This window comes from Podarcis vaucheri (genome assembly GCF_965113315.1).
Source record: "Podarcis vaucheri genome assembly, chromosome: 2".
Taxonomy (NCBI): domain Eukaryota; kingdom Metazoa; phylum Chordata; class Lepidosauria; order Squamata; family Lacertidae; genus Podarcis; species Podarcis vaucheri.
In genome coordinates this window covers 122737462-122757607 of record NC_138760.1, presented here as the reverse complement: position 1 = coordinate 122757607, position 20146 = coordinate 122737462, and the positions used below count along the sequence as shown (strand labels likewise).

General features: G+C 46.4%; 1 protein-coding gene and 1 long non-coding RNA gene across 2 annotated transcripts; one reads left to right on the top strand and one right to left on the bottom strand.

The window, feature by feature from the left end:
* Positions 1-1739: 1739 nt before the first annotated feature.
* On the top strand, positions 1740-11110 carry LOC309524868 (zinc finger protein RFP-like). The gene is made up of 8 exons (XM_082210017.1): positions 1740-2452; positions 3926-4021; positions 4431-4661; positions 5718-5740; positions 6239-6357; positions 7408-7440; positions 8373-8402; positions 10426-11110. Exons 1-8 carry the CDS (start codon positions 1868-1870, stop codon positions 10950-10952), a joined length of 1644 nt encoding a protein of 547 aa, XP_082066143.1. The 5' UTR covers positions 1740-1867; the 3' UTR covers positions 10953-11110.
* Positions 11111-15659: 4549 nt separating this feature from the next.
* Positions 15660-18921, bottom strand: LOC309525469. Its single transcript, XR_014216319.1, has 2 exons — positions 18353-18921; positions 15660-16452 (listed from the first exon to the last, which is right to left on the bottom strand). It is a non-coding gene; the product is annotated as an uncharacterized lncRNA (long non-coding RNA).
* Positions 18922-20146: the final 1225 nt, after the last annotated feature.

Below are 20146 nucleotides of genomic sequence, written 5' to 3'. Positions count from 1 at the left end.
GCTCTCCACGCTTCAGGAAGCTATCCGCAAGCCTTGGGAGCCTGCAGCCTGAAACCTGGGGAGCGCAGCGGGGCGCACCCCGGGCTTCGGGCAGCTCTCCGCAAGCTCGGGCTTCCCCAGCCCTGCAAGCTCCAGGAGAGATGGCGAGGTTGCACAACCTCGCCTTTGCTCCCGGACCCCCAGCCCCGAGGCTAAAAACGAAGCCAGGACAGCTAGCGGGATCCATCCCGCTTGCTGTCATGGCTTCTTTGCTCTTTGGGGCTCGGGGGGGGGGAATATATATTTTTTTCTTTATTCCCCCCCCCCAAATAAGTGCGCCCCATGGGCCGGTGCACCCTATAGGGCGAAAAATACGGTACATTTGATGAGGCACCAGAAGAACCACACGGAAGAGAAGCCTCACGAATGCCCAAACTGTGGGAAATGCTTTTCCTGGAGGAGAGATACGTTACTCAAACACCGGATGTCACTGCCTGCCCCCTTCTCAGAACATCAGCCTCAAAGTCTGAATGTCCCGAGTTTGAGCCTCAGGGAAGGCAACTTGCACCTCCCTCATTTTCCCCAAGACTCTGGGTTTCAATCTATGGTGTAAGCACTTTTGTAATACTTTATCCAGTTCTGGTCAAGTCACCTAAAAAAGACCCCTCTGGCAGAGTGGCGCAGGAAGAGCATGCCATGCCCATAACTCAGAGGTTGCTGTATTGAAACTTACCCCCAGCGGCAGCAGCCTCCTTAGTGGAATCCAGCCCTTAGAAAATTTCAAAAACAAAACAGATACAGCAGAAAGAGACATCACACGTGTTTCTGTATACAGTGGTACCTTGGGTTAAGAACTTAATTCGTTCTGGAGCTCCATTCTTAACCTGAAACTGTTCTTAACCTGAAGCATCACTTTAGCTAATGGGGCCTCCCGCTGCCGCCACGCTGCTAGAGCACGATTTCTGTTCTCATCCTGAAGCAAAGTTCTTAACCTGAGGTACTATTTCGGGGTTAATAATAATAATAAGAATAATTTATTATTTATACCCCGCCCATCTGGCTGGGTTTACCCAGCCACTCTGGGCGGCTTCGGTTAGCGAAGTCTGTAACCTAACCTGAAGCGTCTGTAACCCGAGGTACCACTGTACTTAAATTTTAAAAAATATATTTAAAAACAAACAGATGCAGTGGAATATGACTTGTCTATTTTGTAGGGTTAGGGTCCTAAAAAAGGTTCAATCCTAAAAAAAAGGTTAACAACTTTGGTTGGCCCTCACTTCATCAAATCTGGCCCTCTTTGAAAAAGGTTTGGACACCACTGATCTAAGTCCAATCACCTGCAATGCAGGAGCACACAGCTGTCCCATTTAGGGGAATCAAACCTGCAACCTTGGTGCAATCAGCACCACAGTCTAGCCAAGTGATATGTCCAAGCTGTCCTTGATTTACTTATTTTATTTAACAACATTTGTGTACTGCATGACTGATGGTAATAAAATCTCTAAGCATTTTAACCAAAACAAATTTAATTCACCTCTAGTTCCACCAGCGTTTACTTTCTGGTGCAGTTCACAGACGCTGTTGGGAATATTTCAAGGAACTTTGTTCACCCAAACTAGTTGATTCCAAGCAGGGGAATAAGGCCAGCCCCGCCCCTGAAAAACCTCTGCCCACCCCCACCAGATCCCAGAGCTGAGCAGGGGATCAAGATGTCCAATCCAGGAGGTGGGGGGGGGGAGGGATCTCGGGCTGCTACAAAGCCCTGCCCTCCGGAAGGTGGATTTTCTTGAAGCGGAGGCTGCTGTTGCTGCACGATGCCAAGGATTTCCTTTATTTCATTTATTTATAAAAGTACGCACACAATGCCTTCTCAGGACAATGCACCGCCATGCATATACTGCATAAGAAATGCAAAGCGAGGAGGAAACGAGCAAGGATAAATCACGTGGGCAATAAACCCCGGAGTCATTTGCAGAAAAACCCAGGAAGTGAGATCGTAGGAAGTGGCATTGAACTCTTATATTGGCGCGAGGGAGCCATGGCTGCTGCTGCTGCAGGAGGGAGTCCCGTCCAGGATCTCCGTGATGAAGCCACTTGCTCCATCTGCCGGGATTACTTCAAGGATCCAGTGACCATCCCAGAGTGTGGGCACAACTTCTGCCGGTCCTGCTTGGTCCAGTGCTGGGGGGAATCGGAGGCAGAGGCTTCCTGCCCTCAGTGCAGAAAAACAGTCCCGCGAAATAATCTCATCCCCAACCGGCAGCTGGTAAACTTTGTGGAATTAATCAAGAAGCTCAGCCTCCAAGAGGGAAAGGAGGAAGGAGGGAAAGGGAAAGTCTGCAAGGAGCACCGGAAGCCCCTGAAGCTCTTCTGCAAGGAGGACGAAGCCCCCATCTGTGTGGTGTGTGGCAAATCCAAGGCACATGGAAACCACAAGGTGATTCCTCTGGAGGAGGCTTACGAGGAGTGCAAGGTAGGAAACCACGCGGGATCTTGAGCGGGGGAGGGAATCGCTGTGGATACTTCTATGTGGTTTTCTGTGGCTCACAGGTCTGAACAAGGCATGACATGAATTGTCTGGATGCAATTTGCATGCTGGTTGTTCAGTGGAGCTTGCTCCTGAGTAAGGATGGAATAGTACCCTTAAACACATCAATTGATTCCCTTCCTTTTAAGGGTTTGAAAATTTTATCAACACACATTGCAGCACCTTATAGTAAGCTTTTGAAGTCCTGGAACTTTTTCGTTGTTGTTTTCTGCCTAATAATAATAATAATTTATTATTTATACCCCGCTCATCTAGCTGGGTTTCCCCAGTCACTCTGGGCGGCTTCCAACAGAACACTAAAACACAATAACCTATTAAACATTAGAACTAGTGCAACACTGCTACCCCTTTGGGATAATAAAATGATAGCAAGGATGATGCTAATAAGACTTGTCTCCGAGGATGGGTTCATCGCATAGTAGCCATAAATGGCGTGCTGCGGTAAATCTACAAATCTTACCTGTGCTTCTTGCATTGCAGGGGTTGGACTAGATGACCCTTGGGTCCTTTCCAGTTCCCAGGGCTGCATCTCCACTGTGGGGTGGGGGGAGCTGGCAGAAGGTGACATGCTTGCAGCGAGGTGGAACACTTTTGATGTCCGGTCTTCCACCCTCCCCCATTATTGTTTTTTGCGGGGAGGGGGACAACGCATTTCCCCTCACTCAGACACCCTGGGAAGTTGGAGGGGAGCCATAAAGTAGCCACGTTTGTGGATGGCACTCCGCATCTCTGTCTGCCAAAATCTCTGAGGCTTCAAAGGGCTCAAAAAGGGCCTCTCTACATCCCAGCTAGGCAAATACAGTACTTGCTTTTTGTATGAGTGGAACATGGTGAGGGGTACTATTTTTAATGGTTACCCTCAGGCAATGAAATGTATTGGGCCAGCCCTGGCAGCTTTCATTTTTCTACATAGTCTATTGTTTATGCGGAAGATATAACCACTATGTTTTGTGACTTTTAATATTTTTGATCGTTTGTATTTTTTATTTTACTCTTAATATAAATAACAATAACAACAACAACAATTTATACCCCACCCATCTGGCTGGTTTCCCAACAGAATCTTAAAAGCACATTAAAACATCAAACATTAAAAAGTTCCCTAAACAAAACTTCTGGAGAGTAGCGAGATTGGCAAAGCCTGCTAAAAATATCCCCACCTCAGTAAATCTTTTATGGTTTTTCTCCAAACTTCTGCAGTTTATCTATAATCATTTAATTAAAACATAAAAAATACAAGCATTAACTGTTGCATATTAAATCTGCTCAATTAAAAGTATTAATGAAACCGAAGAGGGAGAGAAACTATTAAGAGCAGGGCCACCGCATAGTAGATGTCAGGGTAATAGTCAATTTATCGCTCCACCTCTCTCTGTCTATCCCATCTTTCCTCTTTAGGGACTGATCAACAGCCGCCTGCAGATCCTGGTGAAAGAGAGAGAGAAAATTCTGGCCTGTCAACTGGACCTGAAAAATGAAAGCCAAGCCCTCCTTGTAAGTATCACTGTGATTATTAGGGAGGGAACAACTACTTGAAGAATCAAGTCAGGACTGAGGAGGGATGGGAAATCTGCCCATTTCATCCTCTCCCTGTTTCTCATTTTTCCACATCATGACAAGGCTCTTGCTTTATGCTGTGGCCATAAACAAAATGGAAGGCAATAGAAATGGCAGTGGAGAGGGTAGAGAGCGTGTGTTCATCCCTTCAACCTCCTGCCACCCTCCAATTTTTACTTTAATGTCTGAAGAAGAGGCCTTCTTTAGCTGCTAGGGGTTGGTTTTATGTCTATGAAAAATCAAACATGGCCTCCCTGTGGAATTCTCTCGTCTCTCCTTCTGATGTTGTAAATACACATTCCAGACTCCAGACTCCTCTTTTCCTATTTCTTCCTGCTTCTTGCAGAAATTGACAGAAACGGAGAGGCAGAAAACAGTGGAGAAGCTCAAGCAACTGCGCCAGTTCCTGGAGGAACAAGAAAAACACCTGTTGAATGAGATAGAAGACGTAGAGGAGCAGATTGCAAGGGAAAGGGATGAGCAGCTGGCCAGATTCTCCAGCGAACTCTCCTCTCTTGAAAGGAGCATCCAGGAGTTGGAGGAGAAGCGCCAGAAGCCAGCGAATGAACTCCTGCAGGTAAGATGGTGGCAGGAGCAGCACAAGGCTTCACGCCTGGAAAAGGGTGCTGGCAAACTTTTATGTGCCTCATTCATCTATACAAATAGTATGGGGCTCAGTATATGGAGGCTGTAGTCAGGAGAGCTGGGGTGATTTTCTCACCTGAATGCAGACTAGAGATTCTTCTGTGGTGGATGGAACTGGATGTGGTTTTCTGCTCTTTGCAGAAAATAATGGTCTCCTAATGCCTTCTAGCATGGCCATGCTGCCTTCATGGCCTGTGTTGGGCTTCCCAGAGGCTGCTTTGGCTGCCTTGGATCAAAGGAAAAAATTAAATTGAGCAAAAGAGAAGTGAGCTTTAGCATTAAGCGCAGTTTCTTTATTTGACCCTCCAGGTTTTAGGCCTTGAGATTGTCCTTTCCTCTCGCCCCACCCTCTCTCACCCAGAGGCAGACAAGGGACAACGGCCATTGTTTTAGGGACTCATGTGAGATGCCTAGAGTAGAGAGATGCTCTCAAAGGCCACCCAGCGCTACTACAGTGGTACCTTGGGTTACAGATGCTTCAGGTTACAGATTCCGCTAACCCAGAAATATTACCTTGGCTTAAGAACTTTGCTTCAGGATGAGAACAGAAATCGTGCTCCAGCAGCAAGAGGCCCCATTGGCTAAAGTGGTACCTCAGGTTAAGAACAGTTTCAGGTTAAGAACGGACCTCCGGAACAAATTAAGTTCTTAACCCGAGGTACCACTGTCCTCATATGAAGTAACAAATCTTGCAGCGCCTTCACGCTGGTATGTTGTCTTGACTCAACTAAGGCCTTGTCGTCATGTCTATTTATCTCACCTCCGGGAGGAAAAAAAAAACCCATTTCTGTCCTCAAGAACTTAAGACTGGGTAACTTAAGAACTTAACATTGGAAAAAGGAAAACTGAGAGAAAGCAAAATTGGCTGATCCTTACTCAAAATTTTGTTATGTGCCAGGCAGACTGACATCCGAGGGCCAGGGTCTGAGGGGGTATTCCTAGTGTGGCCTGTGGTGTTCAGTGAATTCCTTTCTCTTTTCCCCTCTAGGATATGAGAGGCACCTTGCAGAGGTAAGTGGATCTGGCTCATTTCCATTAGTATCACTCCATGAGGCTGAGATGCAGGAACCTCAGACATGGCCCTCCAGGGGCTGCAGGGGGGAGACTGTGGGACTCACTCCCTGCAACACCTCACAGGTAAAAGTAGAGCCCCCTCTTTTGAACTTGTAGCACACCAATTCTCATTGCAAGAATCAGGGCCAGAGTTATGCCTTCTCCCCCCCCCCCCCATCACCTCACGCAGGTCTGGAGGCTCTTCTCTGCCTCCTGCACGTTATATTCCAATTCTTGTTCTTTGAATAGACATCAGTGGGGAGACTCAGAGGCCTGGGGCTGCTGTTCTGGCCCTGTGATGTCTGGCTGTGGAGTTTACAGTGAGGAATAATCTTTCCCCTCTGTGTCTTCCTGTCACTCTAAGCTTTTTTCAATTCTCTTCTTCGATTCCATTTTTTTTTTATGCACTAGGAATTGTGGATTTGAACAGGCTAACAGTGTTTTTCTTTTCACCAGGTATGGGGAAAGGGAGAGTCAAGAGAATCCACTGGCTTTCTTTCCAGAGCTAAAGAAGAGGATCTCGGAATTTTGTGATATAAATATCCTTGTGGAGGATGTCATGGAACAATTTGAAGGTAATGAAAACTGCCTGCAAGGACTTTATACTGGGCGTTATATTATTTCAGAACTGAACATGCCAGGCTCTTGTTGCGTTGAATTTCATTCCTGCTGCAGACAGAGTACCACCAGGATAGTTTCCTTCTTGGTGCTCCAGCCGTCATTTCCTTTCCCTCATGTATATTGTCACTCTGGATCCTGTAAGGAAAGCCTGAAAAATAGCAAAGTCATGATTTTTTCCTCCAATGTGCATCTGTTTACAATTATACGAAACCTCCTTTTCCTTGTGGTTCCCTGTCTGCACAATCTGGGGTTGTCCTTTTGGAGGTTCTCCTGCTCTGAATGGAGTCAAGGGGCATGAAGAAGCCCCCAGTTCCCCCTCTGCCTCCTGCTCAGGCTTCTTTCTCAGCCGTGGAGCCAAGGCCTGAGCCGTCTCCTCCTCAGACGTCCCCCTGCAGCTGCCATATCTAGGGCTTCAGCCTTCAAGATCTCCTGAGAGTTCCCCCATTGAGAGAGGAAGGAAGAGCACATGAGCCCCAAAGGGAACAATTATGCTTGTTAACAACCTTAAAGATTTGTAGAAGGTTTGTGAGGAAGGGTTTCCTTTTGCCTGAGAACTCTGCCAATCCTTCCTCGGCTTTCGCTTCTCCTTATGTTTCAGAATTTTAGTTTTAATGATTCCCCCCCACCACTTTACTTGGGGAAGATGTTAAGGCTGCCTCCATCTCCCCTCTGCCTCCTTTTACAGGATTCCTATTGTCCTGCCTCCTCTCTAGCCCTCCACTATAGACACCAATTTTAGTGGCAAAACTTAGAGAATATCAGGATTTATGTTGAATATTTTTATTCTGATATTTGTAAGCTTGCTTTACGATTATGGAGTTTTAAAGCTTTCGTGGTTTTCATAGATTCTTCCTATGATTTTCTTGTTTATAATTATTTTTTCTACTTCTTTATCTTTTTCTTGAATTTGAAGATGCTACGTTATGAAGCGTTACTTTTGTATGGAGATTTATTTCAGGTGGAAGAGTGTTGCCCTTACACTTTATATCTTTTTGTTTCCCCAGATGCTCTGTTACTCAAAGAACAGCTTCAGGAAGGTAAATTTCATGGGGAGAACAGTTTCACAGGAGGGATGGGAACTGATATTTTATGGCTGTTGAACCGTCTGTTCTGCAGACTTTGGGACCCCCATCAATGGCGTAACTCTGGGTAACAGTCCTCTAGTGGTGTTTGGGTTCTTTTTATGTCTCGTGAATGAGGTTGAAGGCTTGGATTGGGGGCAGAGCTTGTCCCTGTGAAGAATCTGCACATCAGTCTGGAACTATAATGGAAGAGTTCTATTCCTGCCTGTCATTTCACTGGTTTTCTTTTCTAATTGATTTTTTACTTTTATTTTTATCTATTTCATAAAATTTATATATCACTTAATTGTGGGGGGTGGGACTTCAAAGACTTACAGTACCTTTCAAGAGTCTTAAAGGACTCACACTTCTTATGAGATCGACCCCATTCTATGAAGGAGGACTTCCCGTTGCATGAAACCCCTGGAATTACATTTTAAAGCTCTGCCAATTCTTCCTCTGGAATTTGGTTTGTCATCATGCTTGAAAATTCTGGCTTCAGTAGCTGTTTCCCTCCTGTTTATACTTGGGGCAGATCTTAACCTTACTTTGGCTTTTTGGGGGGCTCTTTTTAAAAGATGGAAATGGCACTTCTGGCCTTCCAGTCTTCCAGTATAGATCTCTATTTCATTCATGAATTCAAATTGATTTTATTTTGTGATTTTCTAGTATGGAGTACCATTTCTGGTTTTCACATAGAAGCATAGAATATTAGAGTTTTAAAGGTTTCCAAGGGTCATCTGGTTCATCATGTTAGTGTCTTTAATTTCTTAGTCATACCGTGTCTTTTTTGCAGTTATTTGTTCTCTGATTTAATCTTCTTCTTGAAATAAGGAAACAACAGGTGCTAGGATATGATGTAATCTTTTCGTAACAAGATTAAACATCATATCTTTTTGCTTCCTCAGATGATCCATTACTCAGAAATCTTCAGAGAGGTAAGTTTCACATGGAAGCCTAAATTCACAGAAGGGGTTAGGGCTGGTCTTTCATGGGGTCTGTGCTGCAGAGTTAAGAACCATCCATAGTTTGACTCTGGCCCTGCTGTTTGGGTTTTCCCTACGTACAACAAAGGCAGAGAGGCTGGGATTGAAGGTGTAGACTTTGCTCCCCCCCGCCTGCCTCCCCCCCCCCCCCCCCCGCCTGCCCCGGGCGATCTTAAAATGCTGGCGGGCGGGAGCGAAGCGTTCACTCCCGACCCCCAGCATTTAAAAATCTCCCCGTGTCCCGGGAAGGTTTTAAAATGCTGGGGGTCGGGACACGGGAAGATTTTAAAATGCTGGGGTTCGGCAGCGCTTCACTCCCGACCCCCAGCATTTTAAAACCTTCCCAGGACACGGGGAGATTTTAAAATGCTGGGGTTCGGCAGCGCTTCGCTCCCGACCCCCAGCATTTTTAAAACGCTGTTCCGAAGGGGGGGCGGGGACACCTGCCCCAGCCGCCCCACTTCGGAAAGCTGTTCCGAAGTGGGGCGGGGGGGGGGCGGGGACACCTTCTGAAGGCGGGCAGGGGGCGAAAGTCTTTGTCCCCCCTGCCTGCCTTCCCAGGGGCTTTTAAATCGCCCCGGACAGCGGAGAAGTCCTCCGCTGTCCGGGGCGATTTTAAAATGCCGCCCGCCAGCATTTTAAGATCGCCCCGGACAGCGGAGAAGTCCTCCGCTGTCCCAGGGTTTTTTAAAATGCTGGGGGTGGGAAGAAAAGCCCTTGTCCCCCCCCCCAGCCTTCAGAAGAGGTCCGGGGACAGACTGTCCCCGGACCTGGTCTGAAGGCGGTTTCCCTAGGAACGCATTAATTGATTTTCAATGCATTCCTATGGGAAACCGTGCATCGCAAGACGAAAAAACCGCAAGACAAAGAGACTTGCGGAACGAATTAATTTCGTCTTGCGAGGCACCACTGTATACAAATGCAGGTGTGTTTTCAGGACAATGAATCAGCTTTACAATGAAAACTGCAAAAGACAATACATTATTTAAAGAGCTTTTAGCAGGCACCAGGAAAACAAAATTGCATGTTAGTGGTACAATGCTTCTACGAAAAGTTTTGCAGTGCAAGGGTATCTGCTAGGTTGCCCAACTTTGTTTTCCTCAGTGAAATGTTACCCCTGAAGCAGCATTAGTCTTACCTCCAGCTAAGCTAAAATTGGCTGATCATTCTGCACTGACGTTCTTCCCAACTATAAATGAGTTTATTAAGGGGTCGATAGCTGTTCTCTGCAGATCTGAACTGGGGTGCCCTCATTCAACACCCCATGGGAGCTCCAAATGGCTAATTCACCCAGAGAGTGTCAAAGGAGGGCAATTCCCGACTACTGGCCACTATCCCCTTCACTAACATAGAAGAGCTGAATATTCTTATTCTTATTATTTATTGAATGTATATACTGCCCTACACCCAAGGGTCTCAGGGCGGTTCACAGAATAAAATAAAGATATAAAACCACAAAATAATAATAATAATAATAATAATAATAATAATAATAATAATACAACCCAATAGCCTCCCCCCCAAAAAAAAAAATTTTAAGGGCATAGGACAGGCTTCCTCAGCCTTGGCCCTCCAGATGTTTTGAGGCTACAATTCCCATCATCCCTGACCACTGGTCCTACTAGCTAGGGATCATGGGAGTTGTAGGCCAAAAACATCTGGAGGGCTGAGGTTGAGGAAGCCTGGCATAGGATAATGTTTCCTGGGTGATTTTGCTTCTTTGAAGATACATAGATTGAAAGGAGGGGAACAATATAAATACATTGACTATAAAAAGAGGAACAAAACTGATTCAAAATCCAAAAGGAATGTATTTATTCTGGAAGACTCCTAATCTTAGATGTGAGGCAAAGAACTCCCTTTTTTTTTTAGAGGGAATCTGGTACCTGGGGTGTTTTTTGGATCAGGATGTCTCTCTCCGACTCTCGGCTGATTCTGCCTCTCTTCTCTTTCCCTCATCCTCCCCCAACAACAGCAAATGTCACTCTGGATCCAGACACAGCCCATCCCAGGCTCATCGTGTCCGAGGATCGGAAAAGCGTGAGATATGGAGACAAAGAGCAAGACCTGCCCGATAATCCTGAGAGATTCAACAACCGTACTTCTGTGTTGGGACATGAAGGATTCACAGCAGGCTGCCATTTCTGGGAAGTCACTGTGGAAAGTGAGGGGAAGTGGGTCTATTGGACTGTGGGGGTCACTAGGAAGTCTGCAGAGAGGAAGGGTGACTTTGCCTTAAGTTCTGAGGGAGGGATCTGGGCTGTGGGGAAGTCGGGAGGTGAGTACATGGCGTTTGACCCCCCTGATTACCTTCCTCTGTCCCTGTTTTGGGAGCCCAAGAGGATCCGAGTGACTCTGGACTATGAAGGGGAGGAGGTGTCTTTTTCTGATGCTGACTCAGGAACCGAACTCTACACGTTCTCAGGAGCCTTATTCTCTGGAGATACCATCCTTCCTTTCTTTCACCTGTCAGGAGATAAAACCCACTTCAAGATCTCCTGAGATGGAATCCGCCTCACAGGCCCAGCAAGAGTTTCTCTCTGGACCAGAATGACTCAGATTAAAACAACAACAGTATTTGCCTCTCAAGGGCACTTTGGGAAGGATTCGTTCCAGTCGAAATAAGCAGAAATAACAAAATAGTCAATAAATTGTTGTTGCTTGTTGTGTTTTTCCCTTTCCAGAATTTATTCTGCAGGTGAGTTCTTAAGGAAACAGTAACACTTGACCAGTCTGAATAAAAATCTTTTCTTCAAAAAGGTTCAGCCTCCATCACCTTCATTCCTGGTTTCCTTTCTCCACCTTCCTCTCCTCACAAGACCTTCCGCAGCTATTCAAATGTGCACATTATTGAATTAATCGATTTCCAGAAATTAACCCCTTCACCCACATCAGGCAGGAAAGCTCCTTGCTCTGGAGAACTCAGACAGGAAGAAAATGCAAATAACTTGAATCGGCCACAAACTTCAAACCCCCCTCTGCAAATACAGCTTTTCTATCTTGACACTTACTTGTTTAATTCAGTGGGGCTTTTGCCCAGTTAAATGTGTTTAGGGTTGCTGCATTAACATTCCTTATTTAACAAGTCGGGCTCTGTCTGTTGGGGTAGCAAACATGGCGTCCTCTGGATGATGCCGGACTCCAACTCCCATCTGCCCCGTCCAGCATGGCCAGGGGTCAGGGTTGATGAGAGCTGCAGTCCAGTTTCCGGAAGGCTGTGACTGCCCTATATATTTCTCATGGGACTTTGTGTTCCTCAGCCCCACCCCAAATACATTATGATCCACCAAATAGGGTCTTTTCAGCATCAGGTGGGTTTATTTTTTCTCCCGGGCTGCTAGTACCTATCATTTTAATTCTCGCAACTATTTGGGAATGGGTGATTGGCTGATCGGTGTGGTAAACCTGTTGACGACTGTTAACAACTGCAATTGGTCTTACAGGAAAAAGCAAGGGGTGAGATGGCTAAAAATACCTTTATCATGTATAACGAGATAAAAATCTCTACTCAGACCAGGTTTCTCCATGGTTTTAAGTCTGGTAATAAGTTGCAATTCAGCAACTTCTCTTTCCAGTCTATTTCTGAAGTTCTTTTGTAATAAGACAGCTACTTTGAGATCTTGTATAGAATGGCCCATGTGAGCAAAGCACAACAGATCAGCATCCCACCGTCCCAGGCTCAAAGGAGAGCTCCCTTTTTCTGAAGTTTTCCACATAGCAAGGGGAGCGTCCTTTGGTGTAATGCCCATCAAAGGGAGTGAATGGACTATGCAAAAGGAATGCAGCCCGTAAAGCTTTGCCAAAGCCTGGGGTTGAACCAGGGACCTTTAGATCTTCAGTCTAATGCTCTCCCAGCTGAGCCACTTTGGCTGCCCAGGGCAAAAAGCAAGCACAATTCTAGTTTCTCCCAGAAACAAGACTCCCAAGTTGCAAGAGGAGGTGGCTGGACCTTTTCCTCAGTGGCCAGGCGCCCTGGCATCGAAACCTTTGCATAGCTGTGCTGCCCCCACCTCTCCAAGGAGCGAAAAAGAGAGGAAGACATGCACAAATCCAGGTCACAGGACTGGCGACTTCATATGATACCCCATCACTACTCGCACAGCTAGTGAGGAGGTAATTTTCTTTCCAAAGAAGTACTGCGTTGTTTGCTGGACACAGAACAGTTAGTTGCCATTAATGTGTGCTGTCATCATGCGAAAGGCTGGGCTGGATGAATCCCTAGCCGGAATTAAGATTGCCGGAAGAAATATCAACAACTTCAGATATGCAGATGACACAACACTGATGGCAGAAAGTGAGGAGGCGTGCTCTGGTCCATGGGGTCATGAAGAGTCGGACACGACTAAACAACTAAACAACAACAAGCTGCCTCACCGGGCGCCAATGGAAGCCTAAGTGAGCACTTGAATTTAGATAACAGGCCCATCAAGAAGTGGAACAGCAACACCCTGGTCCAGACCTGGCTGGTCTAGTGATTTGGCAAGTCTCACCACACTGGCAGGGGATAGATTTCCAAACAGGGAGCATAAAAACAAGGGGAACCCTCCTGGATCAGGCCCAGGACCCACCTAGTGTAGCATCCTCTTCTCACAATGGTCTAACAGCCTTGAACAGTCCACCCTGAATTTGTCTAATCCTTCTTTAAAGCTATCCAGTTCAGTGGCCATCACTGCTTCCTGCGGGAATGAGTTCCATTGTTTTAAATGTGGTGCGTGAAGAAATGCTTTTCTTTCTTGCCCTGAATCTTTCGAATTTCAGCTTCACTGCATGCTCACGAGTTCTGGGGTTATGAGAGAACTTTTCTCCCTCCACTTTCTCCATGCCATGCATAATTTTATAATCTAGCACGCCACCTCTCTGACCGGCCTCTTTTGTGCATTGTAAAGTCCCCAAATGCTGCAAGGGAGTTTCCTCTCCCCTCATGGAGGTGATGCTCTTGCAGAGGTTTTGTCTTGTGGCCACACCTGACATGGGTTTCTGTTGAAAATGTGCTCAGGCGTACTTCTGTGCAGCCTTCTTAGCGCAGTAGGCAGCGCGTCAGTCTCATAATCTGAAGGTCCTGAGTTCGAGCCTCAGAGAAGGCAGCTTGCAGATCTCTTTGTTTTTGCAAAGGGTGTGTGCCCCCTCTGTTTTCTGAGCAAAGCTGTCAACGTTTCCCTTTTTTTAAGGGAAATTCCCTTATTCCAAATAGGATTCCTCGCAAGAAAAGGGAAAAGTTGATGGCTATGTTTCTGAGCAAGAGCTCCGAGTGTTTTATCTTGTGAATTCAAGGACAGGAGTGATGCTTTGGGTGGGAGAGGATGTATGTTGGTGTCTCAGATAAGCCCATGTGCTTGGACAGAGCAAAACTGTCTTTAAAACAAACAAACAAACAAACAAACAAAGCCCATTGAGTGAAGGAATGAAAAGTCAGGGAGGTGGTGCTAGTTTCATCTGTCCCTGATGGTCTAGTGGTCAGGATTTGGCGCTTTCACCGCCACGGCCCGGGTTCAATTCCCGGTCAGGGAATCCTTTTGCCAGGAAGAAGGAGCACTAGCCGGACTCTGGCTCCTTTTCAATAGGTCACAGAATCACAGAATTGTAGAGTTGGAAGGTACCCCAAGGGTCATCTAGTCCAACCCCTGCAATGCACATTGGGTCACACTGAGTGATGCGCTAAGGAAGAAACCTGTCTGCAGACACCTCCGTCCTGTTGTACTACCTGGTGGTTTAGTGGTTAGGATTTGGCACTCTCATCACCACCCCAAACTGGGTTTGATTCCCAGTCGGAGGATCCTTTCTTTTTTTAGTTTAAATATTTTTTATCAGTTATTTAAAACAGAGAAATAGCACTAACTAAAATCCTCAACCCATGCTCACTTTCCACAAACCACCTTACCTGTTTATCAGCATTCTGAATAATTTTTAAACCTTGTATCGGGGAATCCGACTTTGGGTGCAGGCAAAGATGCTCAGCTGAGAAAGCAGAAAGGGAGCTGAATTTGATGCAAGGATGCCTTGACTTGCAAACCTACAGTCCTCTGCTTTACCAGCCGAGCTATCAAAGGCCACTGAGATATGGGCAAGCTGGCATGGGGGAGCCTTTGCCCTTGGGTTTCTGTAGTGTAGTGGCTATCACATTTGCCTAACACGCAAAAGGTCCCCGGATCGAAACCGGGCAGAAACATGCCTTTTATTTTCCAGCAGCCAGACTGAAAACAAAACCCCAGACAATGAAATGAACAAGAAATCAGTTGTGTATTAATCACTGTTTGTGATCGATATGTACTGCAGATAAAGAAAAATACATGGAAAAATGAGATATGGACAAAGAAAGTTTCTATACCAGGGAAAGTTAGAAAATGAAGAGAGGAAGAAAATACAATTCATAACAGTTTTAACAAATTTCAATTGCCCTTCAAGTAATTGAGCAATTTGCACACACATAACCCCCACCATAGAGCTACAATTCTCAGAGTCCCCTGGGAAGAGGAATAAACTGTTAAACCCAGTGCTTTTTTTTCTAAAAAACGTTTAGAGGTACTCTCATTTTCCTACTCATATTGAAATACTGCCCCTAAATGAGACCAAACTTAGATTCACAAAATGTTTAGGGGTATGTGTACCTCTTCCTCCCTCCCAGAAAAAAGCACTGGTTAAACCACTCTGGAAATTGTAGCTCTGTGAGAAGGATAGGAGTCCCTGAAGAACTCTCTGCACCCTTAGCACAGGGGCGAAACTAGGCTTTATTTCACCCGAGCCAAAGGCCCAGTTTGGTATAAAAAAACCCATGTGCATTTGCACACAAAGAGGCTAGGAGCATCAATGGCACCCCTCTGGAGGCTTCACTGGGGGAAAAACAAAAACAAGCCGGCCTGCCCCTTGTTACAGCTCTGTTTAGCAAACCACAGTTTCCAGGGTTCTTTGAGGAAAGCCATGACTGTTTAAAATGGTATGTTACTGCTTTAAATGCATAGTGCAGATGGAGGCCCAGGAAATGAAGTTAGCAGCCTCCCATAATGTCTCTGCACTTATACGGTCATTCACAAGGCCCTCTTTCGTCTGTGGAAAGCAGTATACCCTCCAACATTTCTCTGATGGGAATAGGGACGTCCCATTCCATAATGGTAATTTTACTATTTATACGCCACAGATGTGACTGGGTTGCCCCAGCCAGTCTGGGCAGCTTCCAACATAAATAAAAACATAATAAAACATAAAACTTTAAAAAACAAAAACTTCTCTATACAGGATTGCCTTTAGACAGCTCAAGGGTTGGATAACTCTATACCCTCCAACATTTCTCCAGTGAAAATAGGAACATCCTAAGGAAAACCAGGACATTCTCTAAATCAGAGACATCCCTGGAAAATAGGGAAGAGATGGGGGGTCTGAAGCAATACTGGCTCATTATTTCTCACTGACAAGTTAAAAGCACCTGGTGGTGGTGGGAGGCTATTTCAGATGGCTCAGTGTCATTTCCCAGCTCTGCTCGCCTGTCTTATGAACACCTCCATCCACAAAACCTCAGATGAAAAGAGGCTGAGGAAAGCTGCCCAGGTCTCTGTGGCGCAATGGGTTAGCGCGTCTGGCTGTTAACCAGAAGGATGGTGGTTCGAGCCCACCCAGGGACGGCTGCGGGCAGGATTCATAGACGAGGTGGCCGAGTGGTGAAGGCGATGGACTGCTAATCCATTGTGCTCTGCACGCGTGGGTTCGAATCCCACCCTCGTCGGCCCCTTTCCCCTTGGGATGCAGGATTTCAGGATGGAAACTTTTACTTAGTTCTGCTGTCTTGACTCCTGGAAAAGGTAAGAGTCAGAATAAAGTGTAGAACTTGAAGACAAGATTGGCAACCTCACAAAATGCCTCTGTACCATTGGCACACTAAATGGGGGTCTTTTCATTCTGTCGCAAAGATACTGCATGGAGTTGCTCCAACGAGGCGTGGCAGAGGCTGAGGATTTGGCCTCTTGAAGGAAAAGACTTCTTTGCTGGCCGCCTTCCACAGAACCATCACTGTCTGGAGAGAAGGCAGTTAGCTCTAAGTCTGTTGCTGGAAGAGAACTGCAGAATCTGGAATTGTTTAACACAAAGCATTCCAGCCAGTAGCAGGAAGCAAATGCCTCTCACCGTTTTCTTTTGCGTGCTGTCTAATGCAGGGATCAGCAACCTTTTTCAGGTGTGGGCTGGTCCACTGTCCCTCAGACCATGTGGTGGGCTGGACTATATTTCGGGGGGGGGGGGTGAACGAATTCTTATGCCCCGCAAATAACCCAGAAATGCATTTTAAATAAAAGCGCACATTCTACTCATGTAAAAACACCAGGCAGGCTCCACAAATAACCCAGAGATGATTTTAAATAAACACATTCTACTTATGTAAAAACACGTGGCCATCCGTGGGCCAAATTGAGAAGGTGATTGGGCCGTATTTGGCCCACGGGCCTTACGTTGCCTACCCCTGGTCTAACGGAAAAGCAAAATGCCATTGGTACCTAGCAGAGGATGGTTTCGATCCATCGACCTCTGGGTTATGGGCCCAGCAAGCTCCCGCTGCGCCACTCTGCTGGATGGCAGGAAAGTGGCCTGGTGCTTTTCATCTAGTCAGCTCTGGCAGATAAACTTCAGGTCAAAGGAGGCTGATGGCGGTGGTGGGGAACCACTCAGCTCTCTGCAGCACAATCAGTTAGCATGTCTGGCTCTTAACCAGAAATAAGGTGATCTGAGCCTACCCAGGTCAGGGGTTTGCATGGCAAAGGCGATGAGCAGCTAATCCATGGTTCCTTGCACATGTGAATTTGAATCTCGCCTTCATCAACACTTCCCCCACTGGATGGAGGATCTGCAGCATCGACTTTTGGCTGGCTATGCTGACTTTGCTACTTAGAATCATAGAATCATAGAGTTGGAAGAGACCACAAGGGCCATCGAGTCCAACCCCCTGTCAAGCAGGAAACACCATCAGAGCACTCCTGACATATGGTTGTCAAGCCTCTGCTTAAAGACCTCCAAAGTAGGAGACTCCACCACACTCCTTGGCAGCAAATTCCACTGTCGAACAGCTCTTACTGTCAGGAAGTTCTTCCTAATGTTCAGGTGGAATCTTCTTTCTTGTAGTTTGGATCCATTGCTCCGTGTCCGCTTCTCTGGAGCAGCAGAAAACAACCTTTCTCCCTCCTCTATGTGACATCCTTTTATATATTTGAACATGGCTATCATATCACCCCTTAACCTCCTCTTCTCCAGGCTAAACATGCCCAGCTCCCTTAGCCGTTCCTCATAAGGCATTGTTTCCAGGCCTTTGACCATTTTGGTTGCCCTCCTCTGGACACGTTCCAGTTTGTCAGTGTCTTTTACTTGGGAGGTAAAAGGCAGAGGAAGGCATCTGCCAGCCTGGATTCAAACCAAATCCATCCTCCAAGGAATGTATTGCGCCTCCAAGGGGGTGCAGCGTGCCACCCCCCCCCCGGGGCCATGGTGTGCATCCCGGGGAGTGTGGCGAGCGTCCCGGGGTGTGTGTGTGTGCGGCGAGTGGCACGCGCCCTGGGAGGTGCTGCCAATCGGGGGTCGGCATTTTGTCACCCCTCCTTTGGAATGGCACCTGGGGTGGACTAACCCTCTGTCGTTGCCTCAGAACACCCCTGCCTGCTGCTGCCGCTGCTGCCACAGTAGCAGTGATGGCTTCAGCCCACTTCTTGGTGCTGTTGGTCTCCCCTCACCCTAGGGAGGAAATGGCAGGGGGCTGTCCTATGCGGTCTCCTGGGCTCTGCACCTTCCCAGCATGATTGACAGTAACACCCCACCTCCCACACCCAGTGCCAGCCTTTGATTCCCTCTTCAGCTGTTGGGTAAAGATTCCCACTTTGTTCCTGATGTAGATCTTTATTCCCCGCTTGTTTCTGATATAGATCCTCACTCACCTCCCCGCCTCCTTTTCTGGCAGCGGAGGCACCATTTTGTGGTTGGCCTCAAGCGCTGAAATGTATTGGGCTTCTACATCACTGGCTGGTGGGAGTGGGGCTGGTCACCATGCCACCATTTTGTGGTTCTGTCTCTTTTAGATGGGGCAGCCATTTTGTGTTGTGCCCTGTTGTCGCAGCAACCATCTTGCAACTGGTGCCCACAATACTTTCTCCAAATTCCAAATAGGACAACCAGCTCAGAAAAGTTGGCCTAATCGCCCTGTTCTACATAAATAGCTCCCTCAGGTCCCCGCCTGTAGTGTCTTCCGCTGCTCAGGTGTATATTTACAATAAACTGAGCCAGTGATTAAAAAATCTTTACTTCTCTGCACAGAGCAGCAACTCGGCTCTCTGGCCAGGACCTGCCCCGATGACACAGCAAAAGGATTCCCTGACAGGAAATGGATTGAGAAAACTGGTTTAAAAAAACACAACTTGCTACTTGAAAAGGCCTTTGGTGGCATATCCTTTTTGGTTTGATTGGAAAGCTTATATTTCAAATCCTGCCATCAGTGGCCTTCCCCACACTGGCTCAGTGGCGTAGCGTGGGTTGTCAGCACCCGGGGCAAGGCAGGTAATTTGCGCCCCCTAACCCGTGGATTTGCGCCCCCTAACCCCCAGATGTTGCGCCCGGTGTGGCCGGCCCCCCCTGCACCCCCCACGCTACGCCACTGCACTGGCTAGAGGCTCAGGTGTGGGGAACCTGCCAGGCTCCTCATCTAACCTTGCCTCCCTACCCTGCTCTGTTCCTTAAACCCTCTCTGCTCTTCTCTATCCCACCTGCGAAGTCACAGGTAGAAAGGAGAAGCGAGGGGAGAAATAAATCTCACTGAATTCAGTTCTGTTCTGTTCTCATAGATTAATCTCACTGAATTCAGTGTGGCTTCAGCCCAATTAAATGTGTTTGGAGTTCCTGCATTAACATTCCTTATTAAACTTGCTTTGGGGACTATATGGAATTGGCAGGAATGACTGGCAGAATTCGTGACCAGGGAGAAGAGTCGGTGGAGGAAGACTGGGAAAAATTTAAGGACTACTTGCAGAAGTACTGTAAAATTAAGGAAGGTTAAAATGACGTCTGATGGAAAATAAGTAGTATTGGTAAAAAGATTTCTAAGAAAATGTAAATAGGGATTGATAATTGGAAAATTGATATTTATAACAGGTTAACATCTTGAGTGAGGATAAATGCCAGAGGGTAAGGATTTGCTGAATTTAATATCTGAACTGGAATACAAAATGGGAGGTGTGAGGAGGTCAAGAAACTAGTGAGGGAAGTATAAGATTTGAAATTACTAATCTTTTTCCTGTTTTGCTCTTTTTGTCTTTTTGTCTTTTTTGTTCTTCTTCTTTTTTCCCTTCTTTTGTTAACTGTTTCCTATTGTGTATTTTCTATGTGTTTTGTTTTTTGTATTTTTATATTTTTGTAGGTTTTCTTATGTTCAAATGTTGGAATTTTTTATTATTTGTGAAACTTTAATAAATATTATTATAAAAAAAAAATAAACTTGCTTTGGATTGGGCTGCCGGTATTAACTGTTCCTGAAGGTTGGATTTCTGAAGGTTCTCACCAGGTGTGATACATTGTCACTATGTGTCAATATCAATGAATTGTGAGTTGTGCATCTTTGCAAGGAAGGTGGACGGAGTGAGAGAAAAACAACATTGTCTCCACCTCCTATAACCACCTGGCCCTGCCTCTTGTGACCAGACCTGCCATGAGCTGCCCTACCCACATCCCCAGTGGGGAGG